Source organism: Gymnoscopelus braueri, assembly GCF_963280865.1.
Source record: "Gymnoscopelus braueri genome assembly, chromosome: 4".
NCBI classification, from domain to species: Eukaryota; Metazoa; Chordata; class Actinopteri; order Myctophiformes; family Myctophidae; genus Gymnoscopelus; species Gymnoscopelus braueri.
In genome coordinates, this window is record NC_137605.1 from 6024402 (window position 1) to 6046901 (window position 22500).

At 43.0% G+C, this 22500-nt stretch overlaps 2 protein-coding genes across 2 annotated transcripts in view; one reads left to right on the forward strand and one right to left on the reverse strand.

The window, feature by feature from the left end:
* Window positions 1-22500, reverse strand: part of LOC308083928 (uncharacterized protein) — a 68765-nt gene that overhangs the window by 44082 nt on the left and 2183 nt on the right. Inside the window, exons 3-7 of the mRNA XM_080426349.1 lie at window positions 22204-22308; window positions 20810-20962; window positions 18992-19096; window positions 16291-16443; window positions 15593-15697 (exon numbers count right to left, since the gene is read on the reverse strand). Coding sequence (XP_080282475.1) covers window positions 15593-15697; window positions 16291-16443; window positions 18992-19096; window positions 20810-20962; window positions 22204-22308 — 621 coding nt within the window. The remainder of the gene's footprint in view (window positions 1-15592; window positions 15698-16290; window positions 16444-18991; window positions 19097-20809; window positions 20963-22203; window positions 22309-22500) is intronic.
* Window positions 365-12186, forward strand: LOC308084466 (uncharacterized protein; the record flags this gene model as incomplete). Its single annotated transcript, XM_080427131.1, has 8 exons — window positions 365-465; window positions 1743-1895; window positions 3609-3713; window positions 6278-6430; window positions 7024-7128; window positions 7529-7648; window positions 7874-7984; window positions 12107-12186. Exons 1-8 carry the CDS (start codon window positions 435-437, stop codon window positions 12184-12186), a joined length of 858 nt encoding a protein of 285 aa, XP_080283257.1. The 5' UTR covers window positions 365-434.

Consider the following 22500-nt stretch of genomic DNA (forward strand, 5'->3'; position numbering starts at 1 on the left):
TTTTTTAAAGTGAAATATCCCCTTAACTAAATAAGAGAAGTGTTCTTCACCCCTGTTAAATCAGCCTATACTTGGTCCTCACCAATGCTAATTATAAGATGGCATCATTTCTGTCTACTCATTGGTGGGCCATGGACAGTTCATAAACGTGCCTACCAGTGACATCATCAATGGGGATTCTAATAGAAACTACAGCATTTCTCTTCCTGAAAAGTTAGCATGCTGAAATAAAAGTCATTGTTCTCACATAAAAAATAAAGAAAACAAGCCAATCCTGTTCGAAATGACCAAACCTGTTAGAACATGGGTGTAGTGCTCCTCTTAATACTTGTGTGTGTGTGTGTGTGTGTGTGTTTTCAGGTGGTCGTACAGAATCAATAGCAGTGGGTTCCAGCGACAGAAAGCTCAAAGAACAACCCAGAGTTGTTCTGACGATGTATGTGCCAGCAGAGGAACATCATTTCTGTAAGCTACATCACTCTATTCTCTGTCTCTGTTTACATCATCATTTTGGGGCGGCCATAGCTGAGTGGTTAGTGAGCCCGCCTGGGGAGCCAGAGGACCTGGTGTCCCAGGTATGATTCCAGGCCAGGCCAGCATTGTGTCGATGAGTGTCCCTGAGCAAGACTCTTAACCCTTAATTGCTCCCCGAGCGCCACATATGGCTGCTCACTGCTCCTAGTTGTTCGGATCAGACCCTTCCTCAGCCAGCAGTCAGCCCAGCTCCTTATCCAGACATCAGTCATATCCAACCTTGACTACTGTAACTCGCTCCTTACTGGCCTCCCGGCATGTGCACTTACAGTAAGCCCCTCCAAATGATCCAGAATGCCGCAGCACGCTTGGTCTTCAACCAGCCAAAATGTGCACATGTCTCCCCTCTTCTCTGCTCCCTCCATTGGCTCCCAGTTACTGCCCGCACAGAGTACAAAACACTGACGTCGGCCTACAAAGCAACCAAAGGTATGGCACCCCCATATCTTCAAAGCCTGATCCAACCCTACAACCCCTCCCGCTCACTCAGATCCGCTAACGCAGGGAAGCTGTCAGAACCTTCGCTAAAACATCAGGGACAACGCTCCACACGTCCCAGACTCTTCTCCCCTCTGGCTCCCAAACTGTGGAACGAATTCCCCATTGCAGCTAGAACCACAGGCTCATTCACAATCTTCCGCCATAATCTGAAGACTCACCTCTTCAGACTCCACCTCAGCCCGTAGCACTTGCCGTAGCACTGGCCCTATAGCCTTCACGACCTTGCAGGCTTATGCAAAGGTTAAAATGTAATTTAGATAGCATGTTATGTAGGCAGATGCCAGGTTCATTTGTTGACCTGGACTCCTGTAGTTTCAATGTACAGATTATGTATTATTTGATATTATACTGTTTAGACTGATGATAGGTTCTTGGTTTACCTATGATCCTAGATTGCTATTTCTATGCATTTGATGTATTACCTTTTGTTTACCTTGATTACTGTAAACTGCTCTGGATTAAGAGTGTCTGCTAAATGCCTAAATTGTAATGAATGGGGCTTTACTCTGTCTTTTATGTATTTGTGTCTCATCTTTTCCTTCCATGTCCCTCTGTAGTTAAAGACATTTAACCTGTCTGTCTGTCTGTCTGTCTGTCTGTCTGTCTGTCTGTCTGTCTGTCTGTCTGTCTGTCTGTCTGTCTGTCTGTCTGTCTGTCTGTCTGTCTGTCTGTCTTTCTTTCTTTCTTTCTTTCTTTCTTTCTTTCAGGTGGTCGTACAGAATCGATAGCAGTGGGTTCCAGCGACAGAAAGCTCAAAGAACAACCCAGAGTTGTCATTCAACACACAAAGATTCACTCTGAGCTCATCGCCAAGATGACAAGCACTAATGGAGACAAATGTCCCATGTTGGCAGAGGAAGGTAGTGAATAAACTTAATACTATAAACCTTTAGCCTCCAGTGAGACATCACATTGTGCCTTATTTTATTTATGTGAACTAAATAGTAGAAGTGTTAAACATTTCACCCATTTAATCTTCCTATACTTGGTCCTCACCAATGCTCATTATACAATGGCATAATTTCTGTCTACTCATTGGTGGGCCATGGACAGTTCATAAACCTGCCTACCAGTGACATCATCAATGGGGATTCTAATAGAAACTACAGCATTTCTCTTCCTGGAAAGTTAGCATGCTGAAATAAAAGTCATTGTTCTCACATAAAAGAGAAAACGATAGAAAAAATGCTCCTCGGAGCACAGGTCTCCGCCAGGTCAGGTAGGTTATTGTGGGCCAGCAATGTTCGGAATCAGGATGGAATATAAAAAATCGGACGGAACCATCTTGATCACTTTACTATAGAGATAATGTGTGCTGATTTGCATGATGTTTGGACAAAAGCTGTAGGAGTAATATAAAAAAGAAAAAAATCGGCCTCCTAGTGGCGCTATAATAGGGCAATGTTAAAAGGGTGGCGTTTGTTCTTCACCGTAGTGCGAATGAGCGTGTAAAGTTCCACCGCAATCGGACACTGCGTTCATGATTTGCGTCATTTTGGTAAAAACGGGCCACTCCTGCAAACTTTAGATGTCAATGTTAGCCAATCAGGATGGAATATGAAAAATCATACAGATCCATCTTGATCACATGAATATAGAGATCATGTGTACCAATTTGCGTGAAATTTGGATAAAATCTGAAGGCTTAATCTATTTATTTTTTTTACATAAGTCTGCCTCCTGGTGCCGCTATAAAAGGCTAACGTGAAAAATTCAGGGCAGATGTTTTTCCTTGGCCTCTAGGGAGTATGCGTGCAAAGTTTCACGCAGATCGGTGAAGTTATAGTTAAAAACGCAAATCTGCCTTTTTTAGCGCCACCATGAGGCTGATGAAAATTTTCAAGTGGCATTTCTTCCTCGGCCTAGTGGGAATGTCCGTGTGAAATTTCACGGAAATCGCAAGCTGCGTTCATGATTTGAGGTATTTAGTTTGAAACGGACCAATCCTGCAAACTTTGGAAGCCAACCTTAGCCAGTCAGGATGGAATATGGAAAATCAGACAGATCCGTGTTGATCACATGACTATAGAGATACAGTGTACTGATTTGCGTGATGTTTGGATAAAATCTTTAGGAGTAATATTAAAAAAATGGGTTTTGCACAAATCGGCCTCCTGGTGGCGCTATAACAGGGCCATGTAAAAAAGATTGGGGCAGAGGTTCTGAATTGTTATCCAGGAAGTGTGTGTGCACAGTTTCGCAGCGACCGGGCCAACGGTGCCGGAGATTAGCTGTTCACAGACAGATGGACACACGGACGGACGGACGGACACACGGACGGACAGGGGGTAAAACATACTCTCTCGCCATGCCTTTCGGCCTGGCGGAGACAAAAACAAGCAAATCCTGTTTGAAATGACCAAACCTGCCTACCGATGATGTCGCTGCTAGGCAGGTTTCTAAACTGTCTACAGCCCTCATCTGAAACACAGACAGAAATGGAGCAGACAGAAATGGTGCCATATTATAATGATCATTAGTGGGACCCATTATATGAAGATATGTTAGAACATGGTTGTAGTGCTCCTCTTAATACTTTTTGAACACTTTGTGTGTGTGCGTGCGTGTTTCAGGTGGTCATTCAGAATCAATAGCAGTGGGTTCCAGCGACAGAGAGCTCAAAGAACAACCCAGAGTTGTTCTGACGATGAATGTGCCAGCAGAGGAACAGAATTTCTGTAAGCTACATCACTCTATTCTCTGTCTCTGTTTACATCAATCTCTCTGTCTCTGTTTACATCAAATCTTTCTTCTTATGTCTCTCTCGTGCCTAATTTATACCATACTTCATTATTTAGAAGAAATATGAATGCCCCATGCAGGATCTAACTACAACGCCCTGGTGACTTCAGCTCTCATTCAAGGCACACATTCAAGATGCACATGCCTCCCGGCATGTGCACTTAACTCTCTTATGTATTTTTTGGCCCAGACATGCTATTTTCAAAGGCAGACAATTAATGTCAACGAGGTCGCAATGACCCGTTGAAACCACACATAATAACCCTCAGTGATTAGCAGTCATCAGGGGATCGATCATAATGGAGATGAATATTCTGTGACTGCTTGAAAAAGGTACGAAAACCGAAAAATCGCTGGCAGAGGGCAAACGCGGCCAGAAATAAGTCTGGCAGTGAGAGAGTTAAGACCCTCTAAATCAGGGGTCTTCAACAGGGGGTCCGGGACCCGTAGGGGGTCCTCAGAGCTACTATAGGGGGGCCGCCAAATCTTTGTGCGAGTATAATTTTTTTTACATTAACACCTTTACCGCCGGGCCCGTAGTTCTACGGGCCGTTAAATCCAACGGTTAAGCGCCGAGCCCGTAGTCCTACGGGCTGCGGTCTTTTCGCGCATGCGCGGTCCGGGTGCACTTTCGGAATTTTTTTGATCCACTTCCGTTTCCGGTTTGATGACAGGAAATAGAATTATTTGGGATCCGGTTTCGACGATCACGCCCGCTCCCATTCTACAGACGAAACTGAAACTCAATTCTCTTCCTGTAGTTTTTTCTCCTCGCATTTCACTGTTTAACGTAATCCGCTCTAACTACAGTCATGGAAGTCCGTTTGACACGCGGTCTTCACTGGGAGATACAGGGAGATCTCGCGGATGTAAACAGACCGTTCACGGCTCAATCTTAAGGATTTTAACAAGATCTATGGCGACATGAAAAAAACAAAAAAACAACAAAAACACCTTGGCACTGGTGAGTACATTATGAGATTAACCTCTGGCGGTGGATGTGTTAACCACTTGAACCCTAGCATCCCTATTCTGAGGGGAACATTAGCCAAAAATAGCAGATCTACAAGCTCACGAAGTTAGCCTGGTCCGGACCAGGCTAACTTCACAGCTAAATTGCCATGGTAACTAAGGCAGTATTGCTTCAATTTTCTTTCGTGAAACCGGATCATGGATAAACATATCCAGGTTTACTGGCTAAGTTAATCTGCCGAGCTAACTCAGCTTTCGTGAAACCGATTCCTGGATAATTTAAGCCAGGATAGCCGATTAAACCCGGTTTATCCCTAATCCAGGTTTCGTGAAATAGACCCCTGGTGACTTAGGTTCCAACGGCCAAGAACCTTGGTGTTGTCCTGGACAGTCAGCTCTCATTCAAGAGCCACATCACAGCGGTCACTCGATCCTGTAGGTTTAAACTCTATAACATTCGAAGGATCAGACCCTTCCTCACCCAGCAGTCAGCCCAGCTCCTTATCCAGACATCAGCCATATCAAAACTTGACTTCTGTAACTCGCTCCTTACTGGCCTCCCGGCATGTGCACTTAAGCCCCTTCAAATATTCCAGAATGCCACAGCACGCTTGGTCTTCAACCAGCCAAAATGTGCACATGTCTCCCTACTTCTCCGCTCCCTCAATTGGCTCCCAGTTACTGCCCGCACAGAGTACAAAACACTGACGTTGGCCTACAAAGCAACCAAAGGTATGGCACCCCCATATCTTCAAAGCCTGATCCAACCCTACAACCCCTCCCGCTCACTCAGATCAGCTAACACAGGAAAGCTGTCAGAACCTTCGCTAAAACATCAGGGACAACGCTCCACCCGTCCCAGACTCTTCTCCCCTCTGGCTCCCAAACTGTGGAACGAATTCCCCATTGCAGCTAGAACCACAGGCTCATTCACAATCTTCCGCCATAATCTGAAGACTCACCTCTTCAGACTCCACCTTAGCCCGTAGTACTTGCCGTAGCACTGGCCCTGTAGCCTTCACGACCTTGCAGGCTTATGCAAAGGTTAAAATGTAATTTAGAGAGTATGTTATGTAGGCAGATGCCAGGTTCATTTGTTGACCTGGACTCCTGTAGTTTCAATGTACAGATTATGTATTTTTTTGATATTATACTGTTTAGACTGATGATAGGTTCTTGGTTTACCTATGATCCTAAATTGCTATTTCTATGCATTTGATGTATTACCTTTTGTTTACCTTGATTACTGTAAACCACTCTGGATTAAGAGTGTCTGCTAAATGCCTAAATTGTAATGAATGGGGCTTTACTCTGTCTTTTATGTATTTGTGTCTCATCTTTTCCTTCCATGTCCCTCTGTAGTTAAAGACTGTGTGTGTGTGTGTGTGTGTGTGTGTGTGTGTGTGTGTGTGTGTGTGTGTGTGTGTGTGTGTGTGTGTGTGTGTGTGTGTGTGTGTGTGTGTGTGTGTGTGTGTGTGTGTGTGTGTGTGTGTGTGTGTGTGTGTGTGTGTGTGTGTTTGTGTTTCAGGTGGTCGTACAGAATCGATAGCAGTGGGTTCCAGCGACAGAAAGCTCAAAGAACAACCCAGAGTTGTCATTCAACACACAAAGATTCACTCTGAGCTCATCGCCAAGATGACAAGCACTAATGGAGACGAATGTCCCATGTTGGCAGAGGAAGGTAGCGAATAAACTTAATACTATAAATCTTTAGCCTCCAGTGACACATCACATTGTGCCTTATTTTATTTATGTGAACTAAATAAGAGAAGTGTTCTTCACCCATTTAATCTTCCTATAATTGGTCCTCACCAATGCTCATTATACAATTGCATAATTTCTGTCTACTCATTGGTGGGCCATGGACAGTTCATAAACCTGCCTACCAGTGACATCATCAATGGGGATTCTAATAGAAACTACAGCATTTCTCTTCCTGGAAAGTTAGCATGTTGAAATAAAAGTCATTGTTCTCACATAAAAAAGAAGAAAAAAAGCCAATCCTGTTTGAAATGACCAAACCTGCCTACCGATGACGTCACTGCTAGGCAGGTTTCTAAACTGTCTACAGCCCTCATCTGAAACACAGACTGAGTAGACAGAAATGGTGCCATATTATAATGATCATTAGTGGGACCCATTATATGAAGATATGTTAGAACATGGTTGTAGTGCTCCTCTTAATACTTTTTGAACACTTTGTGTGTGTGTGGTTGTGTGTGTGTGTGTGTGTGTGTGTGTGTGTGTGCGCATGTGTGTGCGTGCGTGTTTCAGGTGGTCGTACAGAATCAATAGCGGTGGGTTCCAGCGACAGAGAGCTCAAAGAACAACCCAGAGTTGTTCTGACGATGAATGTGCCAGCAGAGGAACAGAATTTCTGTAAGCTACATCACTCTATTCTCTGTCTCTGTTTACATCAATCTCTCTGTCTCTGTTTACATCAAATCTTTCTTCTTATGTCTCTCTCGTGCCTAATTTATACCATACTTTATTATTTAGAAGAAATGTGAATGCCCCATGCAGGATCTAACTACAGGCGTTGTGAGCTTGTAGATCGGCTATATTTGGCAAAGAGGTATAGAGGTGTAGAGGGAAAAAAGAGGAAAAACACAATTTTATACAATATAGAGGGGGTCCCTGCATCATCTCTCTCTCTCAGCTAGGGGGTCCTTGGCCTGAAAATGTTGAAGACCCCTGGATTAGACGATCATGTAATAATGGTGACAGGCCTAGGCCCATGATGTCACATTAAAGTCCTTATTCAATTCCTTCATTCCAGACCAGTGTGTGGAGTCCAGCCTGCAGCTGAAGATGACTTCTCCGGTTTCTCCGGAGTGTCATGCGGGACGGACCCAGAGACGGAGACGATTACCCCAACACTTCCAGGGCTTTGAGCTGGGTGAGTGAGTGGGTTACCGGAGAGTGGAGGAGACCAGGGATGGGACGCTAATCTTTTATCGTGATAAAAAAAAAAAAACGCTCACAATAATCGTATTATCGCATAGATTTTAATTTCTCGTGAAATTTTCCTCGTGAATAAGTACTTCCTCTTGGCTCACTCGCTCTTCCATCCATTTTCTGATGACTCACCGGTCTGCTGCTCTTTTCATTGAATGTGTTGCAGCTTCCATGAAGGCCGTAGATGGAGCTACAGACCAGCCTCGCGAAGACCTGGATCCACTTTCTCCTCCAGCACAGTCTGCTCTGACATCTGTCTCCATCGACAGCTCTTCAGGTGACTCTCTCTGTCTCTCTCTCTCCTCACTGCAGGCTTTACTCCAAGGCTTATGATAGAAGAAGGTACAGACATCCCACGGGTCAGACGGGACAGGCTCATCGACGCGCATGGGAGGCAAAACTGGAACAGCTAGTGAACAAACACTTTTTCGGAACCTTTGTCAGTTAACCCATTAAGACCTGAAGCCGATTCTACAAATGCCTTCTAAATCCCAACGGTTTTCTGAAAAACCTGTGTTTCTGTATCAGTGATGCTCAAACTTTTTCATGTCAAGAATGATATTTATTTGGCCGCGGACCCCCATCTCAAAATATGTTGTTCCAGGGACCCCCAGAAGCAAAGATTTGAGTTAAAAATGTTCGCTTTAAAATAATATAAATATATTAATTTGCACACATTTTCTCGATTTTTCAAAAAATAGCCAAAGTGTAAAATAATGCTTTTTAGCTCAAATCAGAAAATGACACAGATGCGTCCCAGGTCTTAATGGGTTAATCGGTTCAGGAATATAAAAGACATAATTATCAGAGGTTGTTTTCTAATCATTTGTTTTTCGATGTGCTCACTGCATAATTTTATTGAGGCATCTAAACAGATGCACGCATGCGAAGCGGAAATCTTCGGGTTTTGCGCGGATTTTGGAGTTTTTTCTGTTACTTTATTTCGGTTTTAGGGTTAGGGTTGTTAGGGTTATTTAATTATTTTGGGGGAGCCAGCCCCCCAAACTCCTGAAATGCATAGAAATCTAAATAAAAAAATCTATGAAATTTATATTAATTATATTGAATTATTATATATTAATTATATTATTTATGTATTTATTAACTGTTAATCCATTATGAAGAATTCCGTTTTCCAGATGAGCATAACAACATAAGAGTTATTCTTTAAATGGACACACTATTTAATTATATTGATTAATATATATTAAATAAATGTTTATTTATTAGACTTTAAAAACTCAACATTAATAAACAATCAACCATATTAGTCTACTGAAATAGCCTATACTATGCCCACATCAGCAGCCAATATGTAGGCTGCCAGGGCAGGTAAATAGAAATACTGACATCTTGTTAAAAAACACAACCAGATAAATAAGATGCAATATCCCATACCGAATCGATCTCAGGAGATGTTTTAGTCATGAAGAACTGTGACACTTGTGCTTGGGTCCATTGGGTTCTTATATTTTTGGAATGTTGTTCTCCTGAGGCATGCTGTCTGATGTCAGCCAGTCCACCATGCGTCACAGAAAACATACGCCGAGATACTTTACAGTTTGCTTTGTAAACATCTCCACTGACGCTGTCAAGCCAAGGGTTTGCCTCTTCCCACTCACGTCTGTACTTTTGGAGGCGTTTTCTCTTTAGAGGACGCGGTGTAGAGTCAGTTCAATACGGAACGCGTCTTTTAGTTTCCAATTACGGGACGATTCCGTATTTTACGGGACGGGTGGCAACCCTATTAAATACCTCAATAAATACAGTGTACACGTCGAAAAGCAACATAGCAGAAAACAATGTGTGATAAATTATGTCTTCTTTTATTTTCCTGGACAGATTATTTTACAAAGGTCGCAGTCGTTCAGAAGTAGTGTTTGTTCATTAGCAGGTCGCCCCGGCTCTCATTGACTCCAATGTGTTCCACCAAACTCTGTGCTGCAGTTTGCCTCCCAATGCGACGGAAAGGTTGTCAATCTTGCCGCAGTGCTGCCACCTGTGTGTCCAACCTTATGCACCTTATGTCTGACCTCATGTACATACTGCACCAGCTGAACTATGCTTTGTGTATTATTATTATTCATTATGTCGATATCTATCCTCGACATGTTTCTCCGTTTTCTTTATTTTTTCCTTGCTTGCCCCCCCCCCCTCTCTTTTTTTTTTACTAAGAACAAAACAAGCAGACAATGGAGCTTGCACAAAAACTCTTCTATGTAATTTCGCCCACTTCTTGTAAACCTGCGATGTGACAATAAAAGATGATTCTGATTAGGGGTGGGACGATATATCGATATATCTATATATCGATATATCGCTTTCTCCCGCGATAAATAATCGATATGCTGCCGAAAAATATCGATATTATTTATTATTATTATTTTTAAGTTTGTGATACGTTGTTTTTCCTACTCTGTATTTGTGTAATGATGATTTTGAACCGTTTGGTGCTATTTTATGTGTTTATGAATTGAATACAAGGACTATCGTGATATATCGTTGGTGAATTTTCATGCAATATATCTTCTCTGCTAATAGGCTGCTACGTATTGGCATTAGTTTGCTTTGCAGTGCTTTAACTTACATATTCTTTGCCAGGAAAACCTACTGGTTCACCTTCTCTGGCTTAAGAAATGGTGTAACTATATTCCCCACGGTGCTGAACAGCCTCTAGGATGAGCAACTTGTTGCACATTATGCATTCTTTCTCCCTTCCCCCCCCACTCTCATCACGTGATACGCTGTGGCTCTGTGCCCTGCACTCTCTAACTCGTTGAAGCAGCGAGCAGGAGGAGACGGAGAAGTTTGTGCTCTCCAATATCCGACTAAATATTGATAACAACCGTAGTAATTTACAAGAACGTGCATGAATGCCACACAAAAAAAAAATCCTTTTATTAAAAAAAAGTTTTAAAAATAATAATTTAAACCCAAACGGTGCCATCGGTGTGCAAGTAACGTACTCGGTGGTGTGCCCGCACACCGGTAACACCGGGCACCGTTACATCCCTAATTTCAACCTTTGCATAAGCCTGCAAGGTCGTCAAGGCTAGGGCCAGTGCTACGGGCTAAGGTGGCGTCTGAAGAGGTGAGTCTTCAGATTACGGCGGGAAAGATTTTGAGTGAGTTTGAGGTTCTAGCTGCAATGGGGAATTCGTTCCACGGTTTGGGAGCCAGAGGGGAGAAGAGTCTGGGACGCGTGGAGCGTTGTCCCGGATGTTTTAGCGAAGGTTCCGACAGCTTCCCGGTGTTAGCTGATCTGAGTGAGCGGGAGGGGTTGTAGGGTTGGATCAGGCTTTGAAGATATGGGGGTGTAACTGGTAGCCAATGGAGGGAGCGGAGAAGTAGGGAGACATGTGACATTTTTGGCTGGTTGAATACCAAGCGTGCTGCAGCGTTCTGGATCATTTAGAGCAGGGGGTTTTCAACGTTTTCAGGCCAAGGACCCCCTAGCTGAGAGAGAGATGAAGCAGGGACACCCTCTATATTGTATAAAATTGCATTTCAGATTAAACTTTTTTTACTTGGTCTGCTCCTTTTTCCCTCTACACCTATACCTCTTTGATAAAAATAGCCGATCTACAAGCTCACAACGCCTCGCAGCGCGAGGCGTTGTGAGCTTGTAGATCTGCCATTTTTGGCTAAAGTTATCCTCAGAAAAAGGATGCTAGGGTTCAAGTGGTTAAAGGGATTGTTGGCAACATTAAGCCTAAATTTGAAAAATATCTATATATATATATTTTGCATTTTTTCCCCTCTATCAGCCACTATATAATGATGCTGGGGTGTTTTCCTGCATTGAAACTCAGTCCTCTTTCTGAAATCGTATTTTCCCTACGGTTTATGTTTGTCTCGGGCCGTAAATTAACGCACGCATGTGCGCATCCGTGCGCGTCCGTGTGAACTTTTTACTTTCGGTTTTAAAACGCTCTCAAACTTCGTTTTTGAGGCACATAATTTACTTTTCAGATAGCGTTTGGATAGAATTTAGTTGTTTAACTTCATATATGTGGTCAATTTGTCATGAAAGAGCCTATTTAAAAATAAAAATTCAGAGAACCGGCAGGGGCGGGCAGTTCCGCGAATTGTATCCGAATAAAGCATTCGGACCTATATTCGGCATGGCCCGTTTAGAAGTCCCCTTAACTCTATGGAAGTCCTCCCTGCGTCACCCCCTGGTGGTCGGGGAAACGAACTGCTGGAGTTTTTTTCTTTGTTTATCTCTGAATCGCCTACAATCCCTTTAAGGTAAAAAAAAAAAATATCACACAAATATTTGGCAGACCCCCTGTAGTAACTCTGAGGACCCCAGACCCCCTGTTGAAGACCCCTGCAGACAGACATGTTGACAACTTACTGAAGTGTGGATGGTCTTCGGGTTCCTCCTCCTTCACAGAAAAACCCCTGGCTGGGTCCGGAGAGTTCATCCTCACCTGCAGTCTGGACTCCACACACTGGTCTGGAATGGAGGAATAGAAACCCCCCAGGGGAGTTTAGGATGAATTGAGATGAGTAACTCCACAATAACAGGACAATAAGGGAGGAGTAACTTGGCTAATGACTTAGAATCACAATCAGAATTAGGGGTGGGACGATATGGGTACCTCACGATACGATATATATCACGATATTAGGCCCACGATAACAATATATATATATCACGATATTCGCCGATGTTCGATATATTGCGATATCACGATATTCGATATATATTGCAAGAAATTTCACCAACGATATATCACAATATCTGAAAATATCGATATATTGCGATATCACGATATATTGCATGAAAATTCACCAACGATATATCACGATAGTCCTTGTATTCAATTCATAAACACATAAAATAGCACCAAACGGTTCAAAATCATCATTACACAAATACAGAGTAGGAAAAACAACGTATCACAAACTTAAAAATAATAATAATAAATAATATCGATATTTTTCGGCAGCATATCGATTATTTATCGCGGGAGAAAGCGATATATCGATATATAGATATATCGATATATCGTCCCACCCCTAATCAGAATCATCTTTTATTGTCACATCGCAGGTTTACAAGAAGTGGGCGAAATTACATAGAAGAGTTTTTGTGCAAGCTCCATTGTCTGCTTGTTTTGTTCTTAGTAAAAAAAAAAGAGAGGGGGGGGGGGCAAGCAAGGAAAAAATAAAGAAAACGGAGAAACATGTCGAGGATAGATATCGACATAATGAATAATAATAATACACAAAGCATAGTTCAGCTGGTGCAGTATGTACATGAGGTCAGACATAAGGTGCATAAGGTTGGACACACAGGTGGCAGCACTGCGGCAAGATTGACAACCTTTCCGTCGCATTGGGAGGCAAACTGCAGCACAGAGTTTGGTGGAACACATTGGAGTCAATGAGAGCCGGGGCGACCTGCTAATGAACAAACACTACTTCTGAACGACTGCGACCTTTGTAAAATAATCTGTCCAGGAAAATAAAAGAAGACATAATTTATCACACATTGTTTTCTGCTATGTTGCTTTTCGACGTGTACACTGTATTTATTGAGGTATTTAATAGGGTTGCCACCCGTCCCGTAAAATACGGAATCGTCCCGTAATTGGAAACTAAAAGACGCGTTCCGTATTGAACTGACTCTACACCGCGTCCTCTAAAGAGAAAACGCCTCCAAAAGTACAGACGTGAGTGGGAAGAGGCAAACCCTTGGCTTGACAGCGTCAGTGGAGATGTTTACAAAGCAAACTGTAAAGTATCTCGGCGTATGTTTTCTGTGACGCATGGTGGACTGGCTGACATCAGACAGCATGCCTCAGGAGAACAACATTCCAAAAATATAAGAACCCAATGGACCCAAGCACAAGTGTCACAGTTCTTCATGACTAAAACATCTCCTGAGATCGATTCGGTATGGGATATTGCATCTTATTTATCTGGTTGTGTTTTTTAACAAGATGTCAGTATTTCTATTTACCTGCCCTGGCAGCCTACATATTGGCTGCTGATGTGGGCATAGTATAGGCTATTTCAGTAGACTAATATGGTTGATTGTTTATTAATGTTGAGTTTTTAAAGTCTAATAAATAAACATTTATTTAATATATATTAATCAATATAATTAAATAGTGTGTCCATTTAAAGAATAACTCTTATGTTGTTATGCTCATCTGGAAAACGGAATTCTTCATAATGGATTAACAGTTAATAAATACATAAATAATATAATTAATATATAATAATTCAATATAATTAATATAAATTTCATAGATTTTTTTATTTAGATTTCTATGCATTTCAGGAGTTTGGGGGGCTGGCTCCCCCAAAATAATTAAATAACCCTAACAACCCTAACCCTAAAACCGAAATAAAGTAACAGAAAAAACTCCAAAATCCGCGCAAAACCCGAAGATTTCCGCTTCGCATGCGTGCATCTGTTTAGATGCCTCAATAAAATTATGCAGTGAGCACATCGAAAAACAAATGATTAGAAAACAACCTCTGATAATTATGTCTTTTATATTCCTGAACCGATTAACCCATTAAGACCTGGGACGCATCTGTGTCATTTTCTGATTTGAGCTAAAAAGCATTATTTTACACTTTGGCTATTTTTTGAAAAATCGAGAAAATGTGTGCAAATTAATATATTTATATTATTTTAAAGCGAACATTTTTAACTCAAATCTTTGCTTCTGGGGGTCCCTGGAACAACATATTTTGAGATGGGGGTCCGCGGCCAAATAAATATCATTCTTGACATGAAAAAGTTTGAGCATCACTGATACAGAAACACAGGTTTTTCAGAAAACCGTTGGGATTTAGAAGGCATTTGTAGAATCGGCTTCAGGTCTTAATGGGTTAACTGACAAAGGTTCCGAAAAAGTGTTTGTTCACTAGCTGTTCCAGTTTTGCCTCCCATGCGCGTCGATGAGCCTGTCCCGTCTGACCCGTGGGATGTCTGTACCTTCTTCTATCATAAGCCTTGGAGTAAAGCCTGCAGTGAGGAGAGAGAGAGACAGAGAGAGTCACCTGAAGAGCTGTCGATGGAGACAGATGTCAGAGCAGACTGTGCTGGAGGAGAAAGTGGATCCAGGTCTTCGCGAGGCTGGTCTGTAGCTCCATCTACGGCCTTCATGGAAGCTGCAACACATTCAATGAAAAGAGCAGCAGACCGGTGAGTCATCAGAAAATGGATGGAAGAGCGAGTGAGCCAAGAGGAAGTACTTATTCACGAGGAAAATTTCACGAGAAATTAAAATCTATGCGATAATACGATTATTGTGAGCGTTTTTTTTTTTTTATCACGATAAAAGATTAGCGTCCCATCCCTGGTCTCCTCCACTCTCCGGTAACCCACTCACTCACCCAGCTCAAAGCCCTGGAAGTGTTGGGGTAATCGTCTCCGTCTCTGGGTCCGTCCCGCATGACACTCCGGAGAAACCGGAGAAGTCATCTTCAGCTGCAGGCTGGACTCCACACACTGGTCTGGAATGAAGGAATTGAATAAGGACTTTAATGTGACATCATGGGCCTAGGCCTGTCACCATTATTACATGATCGTCTAATCCAGGGGTCTTCAACATTTTCAGGCCAAGGACCCCCTAGCTGAGAGAGAGAGATGATGCAGGGACCCCCTCTATATTGTATAAAATTGTGTTTTTCCTCTTTTTTCCCTCTACACCTCTATACCTCTTTGCCAAATATAGCCGATCTACAAGCTCACAACGCCTGTAGTTAGATCCTGCATGGGGCATTCACATTTCTTCTAAATAATAAAGTATGGTATAAATTAGGCACGAGAGAGACATAAGAAGAAAGATTTGATGTAAACAGAGACAGAGAGATTGATGTAAACAGAGACAGAGAATAGAGTGATGTAGCTTACAGAAATTCTGTTCCTCTGCTGGCACATTCATCGTCAGAACAACTCTGGGTTGTTCTTTGAGCTCTCTGTCGCTGGAACCCACCGCTATTGATTCTGTACGACCACCTGAAACACGCACGCACACACATGCGCACACACACACACACACACACACACACACACACAACCACACACACACAAAGTGTTCAAAAAGTATTAAGAGGAGCACTACAACCATGTTCTAACATATCTTCATATAATGGGTCCCACTAATGATCATTATAATATGGCACCATTTCTGTCTACTCAGTCTGTGTTTCAGATGAGGGCTGTAGACAGTTTAGAAACCTGCCTAGCAGTGACGTCATCGGTAGGCAGGTTTGGTCATTTCAAACAGGATTGGCTTTTTTTCTTCTTTTTTATGTGAGAACAATGACTTTTATTTCAACATGCTAACTTTCCAGGAAGAGAAATGCTGTAGTTTCTATTAGAATCCCCATTGATGATGTCACTGGTAGGCAGGTTTATGAACTGTCCATGGCCCACCAATGAGTAGACAGAAATTATGCAATTGTATAATGAGCATTGGTGAGGACCAATTATAGGAAGATTAAATGGGTGAAGAACACTTCTCTTATTTAGTTCACATAAATAAAATAAGGCACAATGTGATGTGTCACTGGAGGCTAAAGATTTATAGTATTAAGTTTATTCGCTACCTTCCTCTGCCAACATGGGACATTCGTCTCCATTAGTGCTTGTCATCTTGGCGATGAGCTCAGAGTGAATCTTTGTGTGTTGAATGACAACTCTGGGTTGTTCTTTGAGCTTTCTGTCGCTGGAACCCACTGCTATCGATTCTGTACGACCACCTGAAACACAAACACACACACACACACACACACACACACACACACACACACACACACACACACACACACACACACACACACACACACACACACACACACACACACACACACACACACACACACACACACACACACACACACAGTCTTTAACTACAGAGGGACATGGAAGGAAAAGATGAGACACAAATACATAAAAGACAGAGTAAAGCCCCATTCATTACAATTTAGGCATTTAGCAGACACTCTTAATCCAGAGTGGTTTACAGTAATCAAGGTAAACAAAAGGTAATACATCAAATGCATAGAAATAGCAATTTAGGATCATAGGTAAACCAAGAACCTATCATCAGTCTAAACAGTATAATATCAAAAAAATACATAATCTGTACATTGAAACTACAGGAGTCCAGGTCAACAAATGAACCTGGCATCTGCCTACATAACATACTCTCTAAATTACATTTTAACCTTTGCATAAGCCTGCAAGGTCGTGAAGGCTACAGGGCCAGTGCTACGGCAAGTACTACGGGCTAAGGTGGAGTCTGAAGAGGTGAGTCTTCAGATTATGGCGGAAGATTGTGAATGAGCCTGTGGTTCTAGCTGCAATGGGGAATTCGTTCCACAGTTTGGGAGCCAGAGGGGAGAAGAGTCTGGGACGGGTGGAGCGTTGTCCCTGATGTTTTAGCGAAGGTTCTGACAGCTTTCCTGTGTTAGCTGATCTGAGTGAGCGGGAGGGGTTGTAGGGTTGGATCAGGCTTTGAAGATATGGGGGTGCCATACCTTTGGTTGCTTTGTAGGCCAACGTCAGTGTTTTGTACTCTGTGCGGGCAGTAACTGGGAGCCAATTGAGGGAGCGGAGAAGTAGGGAGACATGTGCACATTTTGGCTGGTTGAAGACCAAGCGTGCTGTGGCATTCTGGAATATTTGAAGGGGCTTAAGTGCACATGCCGGGAGGCCAGTAAGGAGCGAGTTACAGAAGTCAAGTTTTGATATGGCTGATGTCTGGATAAGGAGCTGGGCTGACTGCTGGGTGAGGAAGGGTCTGATCCTTCGAATGTTATAGAGTTTAAACCTACAGGATCGAGTGACCGCTGTGATGTGGCTCTTGAATGAGAGCTGACTGTCCAGGACAACACCAAGGTTCTTGGCCGTTGGAACCTAAGTCACCAGGGGTCTATTTCACGAAACCTGGATTAGGGATAAACCGGGTTTAATCGGCTATCCTGGCTTAAATTATCCAGGAATCGGTTTCACGAAAGCTGAGTTAGCTCGGCAGATTAACTTAGCCAGTAAACCTGGATATGTTTATCCATGATCCGGTTTCACGAAAGAAAATTGAAGCAATACTGCCTTAGTTACCATGGCAATTTAGCTGTGAAGTTAGCCTGGTCCGGACCAGGCTAACTTCGTGAGCTTGTAGATCTGCTATTTTTGGCTAATGTTCCCCTCAGAATAGGGATGCTAGGGTTCAAGTGGTTAACACATCCACCGCCAGAGGTTAATCTCATAATGTACTCACCAGTGCCAAGGTGTTTTTGTTGTTTTTTTGTTTTTTTCATGTCGCCATAGATCTTGTTAAAATCCTTAAGATTGAGCCGTGAACGGTCTGTTTACATCCGCGAGATCTCCCTGTATCTCCCAGTGAAGACCGCGTGTCAAACGGACTTCCATGACTGTAGTTAGAGCGGATTACGTTAAACAGTGAAATGCGAGGAGAAAAAACTACAGGAAGAGAATTGAGTTTCAGTTTCGTCTGTAGAATGGGAGCGGGCGTGATCGTCGAAACCGGATCCCAAATAATTCTATTTCCTGTCATCAAACCGGAAACGGAAGTGGATCAAAAAAATTCCGAAAGTGCACCCGGACCGCGCATGCGCGAAAAGACCGCAGCCCGTAGGACTACGGGCTCGGCGCTTAACCGTTGGATTTAACGGCCCGTAGAACTACGGGCCCGGCGGTAAAGGTGTTAATGTAAAAAAAATTATACTCGCACAAAGATTTGGCGGCCCCCCTATAGTAGCTCTGAGGACCCCCTACGGGTCCCGGACCCCCTGTTGAAGACCCCTGATTTAGAGGGTCTTAACTCTCTCACTGCCAGACTTATTTCTGGCCGCGTTTGCCCTCTGCCAGCGATTTTTCGGTTTTCGTACCTTTTTCAAGCAGTCACAGAATATTCATCTCCATTATGATCGATCCCCTGATGACTGCTAATCACTGAGGGTTATTATGTGTGGTTTCAACGGGTCATTGCGACCTCGTTGACATTAATTGTCTGCCTTTGAAAATAGCATGTCTGGGCCAAAAAATACATAAGAGAGTTAAGTGCACATGCCGGGAGGCATGTGCATCTTGAATGTGTGCCTTGAATGAGAGCTGAAGTCACCAGGGCGTTGTAGTTAGATCCTGCATGGGGCATTCATATTTCTTCTAAATAATGAAGTATGGTATAAATTAGGCACGAGAGAGACATAAGAAGAAAGATTTGATGTAAACAGAGACAGAGAGATTGATGTAAACAGAGACAGAGAATAGAGTGATGTAGCTTACAGAAATTCTGTTCCTCTGCTGGCACATTCATCGTCAGAACAACTCTGGGTTGTTCTTTGAGCTCTCTGTCGCTGGAACCCACTGCTATTGATTCTGAATGACCACCTGAAACACGCACGCACACACACAAAGTGTTCAAAAAGTATTAAGAGGAGCACTACAACCATGTTCTAACATATCTTCATATAATGGGTCCCACTAATGATCATTATAATATGGCACCATTTCTGTCTGCTCCATTTCTGTCTGTGTTTCAGATGAGGGCTGTAGACAGTTTAGAAACCTGCCTAGCAGCGACATCATCGGTAGGCAGGTTTGGTCATTTCAAACAGGATTTGCTTGTTTTTGTCTCCGCCAGGCCGAAAGGCATGGCGAGAGAGTATGTTTTACCCCCTGTCCGTCCGTGTGTCCGTCCGTCCGTCCGTGTGTCCATCTGTCTGTGAACAGCTAATCTCCGGCACCGTTGGCCCGGTCGCTGCGAAACTGTGCACACACACTTCCTGGATAACAATTCAGAACCTCTGCCCCAATCTTTTTTACATGGCCCTGTTATAGCGCCACCAGGAGGCCGATTTGTGCAAAACCCATTTTTTTAATATTACTCCTAAAGATTTTATCCAAACATCACGCAAATCAGTACACTGTATCTCTATAGTCATGTGATCAACACGGATCTGTCTGATTTTCCATATTCCATCCTGACTGGCTAAGGTTGGCTTCCAAAGTTTGCAGGATTGGTCCGTTTCAAACTAAATACCTCAAATCATGAACGCAGCTTGCGATTTCCGTGAAATTTCACACGGACATTCCCACTAGGCCGAGGAAGAAATGCCACTTGAAAATTTTCATCAGCCTCATGGTGGCGCTAAAAAAGGCAGATTTGCGTTTTTAACTATAACTTCACCGATCTGCGTGAAACTTTGCACGCATACTCCCTAGAGGCCAAGGAAAAACATCTGCCCTGAATTTTTCACGTTAGCCTTTTATAGCGGCACCAGGAGGCAGACTTATGTAAAAAAAATAAATAGATTAAGCCTTCAGATTTTATCCAAATTTCACGCAAATTGGTACACATGATCTCTATATTCATGTGATCAAGATGGATCTGTATGATTTTTCATATTCCATCCTGATTGGCTAACATTGACATCTAAAGTTTGCAGGAGTGGCCCGTTTTTACCAAAATGACGCAAATCATGAACGCAGTGTCCGATTGCGGTGGAACTTTACACGCTCATTCGCACTACGGTGAAGAACAAACGCCACCCTTTTAACATTGCCCTATTATAGCGCCACTAGGAGGCCGATTTTTTTCTTTTTTATATTACTCCTACAGCTTTTGTCCAAACATCATGCAAATCAGCACACATTATCTCTATAGTAAAGTGATCAAGATGGTTCCGTCCGATTTTTTATATTCCATCCTGATTCCGAACATTGCTGGCCCACAATAACCTACCTGACCTGGCGGAGACCTGTGCTCCGAGGAGCATTTTTTCTATCGTTTTCTCTTTTATGTGAGAACAATGACTTTTATTTCAGCATGCTAACTTTCCAGGAAGAGAAATGCTGTAGTTTCTATTAGAATCCCCATTGATGATGTCACTGGTAGGCAGGTTTATGAACTGTCCATGGCCCACCAATGAGTAGACAGAAATTATGCCATTGTATAATGAGCATTGGTGAGGACCAAGTATAGGAAGATTAAATGGGTGAAATGTTTAACACTTCTACTATTTAGTTCACATAAATAAAATAAGGCACAATGTGATGTCTCACTGGAGGCTAAAGGTTTATAGTATTAAGTTTATTCACTACCTTCCTCTGCCAACATGGGACATTTGTCTCCATTAGTGCTTGTCATCTTGGCGATGAGCTCAGAGTGAATCTTTGTGTGTTGAATGACAACTCTGGGTTGTTCTTTGAGCTTTCTGTCGCTGGAACCCACTGCTATCGATTCTGTACGACCACCTGAAAGAAAGAAAGAAAGAAAGAAAGAAAGAAAGACAGACAGACAGACAGACAGACAGACAGACAGACAGACAGACAGACAGACAGACAGACAGACAGGTTAAATGTCTTTAACTACAGAGGGACATGGAAGGAAAAGATGAGACACAAATACATAAAAGACAGAGTAAAGCCCCATTCATTACAATTTAGGCATTTAGCAGACACTCTTAATCCAGAGCAGTTTACAGTAATCAAGGTAAACAAAAGGTAATACATCAAATGCATAGAAATAGCAATCTAGGATCATAGGTAAACCAAGAACCTATCATCAGTCTAAACAGTATAATATCAAATAATACATAATCTGTACATTGAAACTACAGGAGTCCAGGTCAACAAATGAACCTGGCATCTGCCTACATAACATGCTATCTAAATTACATTTTAACCTTTGCATAAGCCTGCAAGGTCGTGAAGGCTATAGGGCCAGTGCTACGGCAAGTGCTACGGGCTGAGGTGGAGTCTGAAGAGGTGAGTCTTCAGATTATGGCGGAAGATTGTGAATGAGCCTGTGGTTCTAGCTGCAATGGGGAATTCGTTCCACAGTTTGGGAGCCAGAGGGGAGAAGAGTCTGGGACGTGTGGAGCGTTGTCCCTGATGTTTTAGCGAAGGTTCTGACAGCTTCCCTGCGTTAGCGGATCTGAGTGAGCGGGAGGGGTTGTAGGGTTGGATCAGGCTTTGAAGATATGGGGGTGCCATACCTTTGGTTGCTTTGTAGGCCGACGTCAGTGTTTTGTACTCTGTGCGGGCAGTAACTGGGAGCCAATGGAGGGAGCAGAGAAGAGGGGAGACATGTGCACATTTTGGCTGGTTGAAGACCAAGCGTGCTGCGGCATTCTGGATCATTTGGAGGGGCTTACTGTAAGTGCACATGCCGGGAGGCCAGTAAGGAGCGAGTTACAGTAGTCAAGGTTGGATATGACTGATGTCTGGATAAGGAGCTGGGCTGACTGCTGGCTGAGGAAGGGTCTGATCCGAACAACTAGGAGCAGTGAGCAGCCATATGTGGCGCTCGGGGAGCAATTAAGGGTTAAGAGTCTTGCTCAGGGACACTCATCGACACAATGCTGGCCTGGCCTGGAATCATACCTGGGACACCAGGTCCTCTGGCTCCCCAGGCGGGCTCACTAACCACTCAGCTATGGCCGCCCCAAAATGATGATGTAAACAGAGACAGAGAATAGAGTGATGTAGCTTACAGAAATGATGTTCCTCTGCTGGCACATACATCGTCAGAACAACTCTGGGTTGTTCTTTGAGCTTTCTGTCGCTGGAACCCACTGCTATTGATTCTGTACGACCACCTGAAAACACACACACACACACACACACACAAGTATTAAGAGGAGCACTACACCCATGTTCTAACAGGTTTGGTCATTTCGAACAGGATTGGCTTGTTTTCTTTATTTTTTATGTGAGAACAATGACTTTTATTTCAGCATGCTAACTTTTCAGGAAGAGAAATGCTGTAGTTTCTATTAGAATCCCCATTG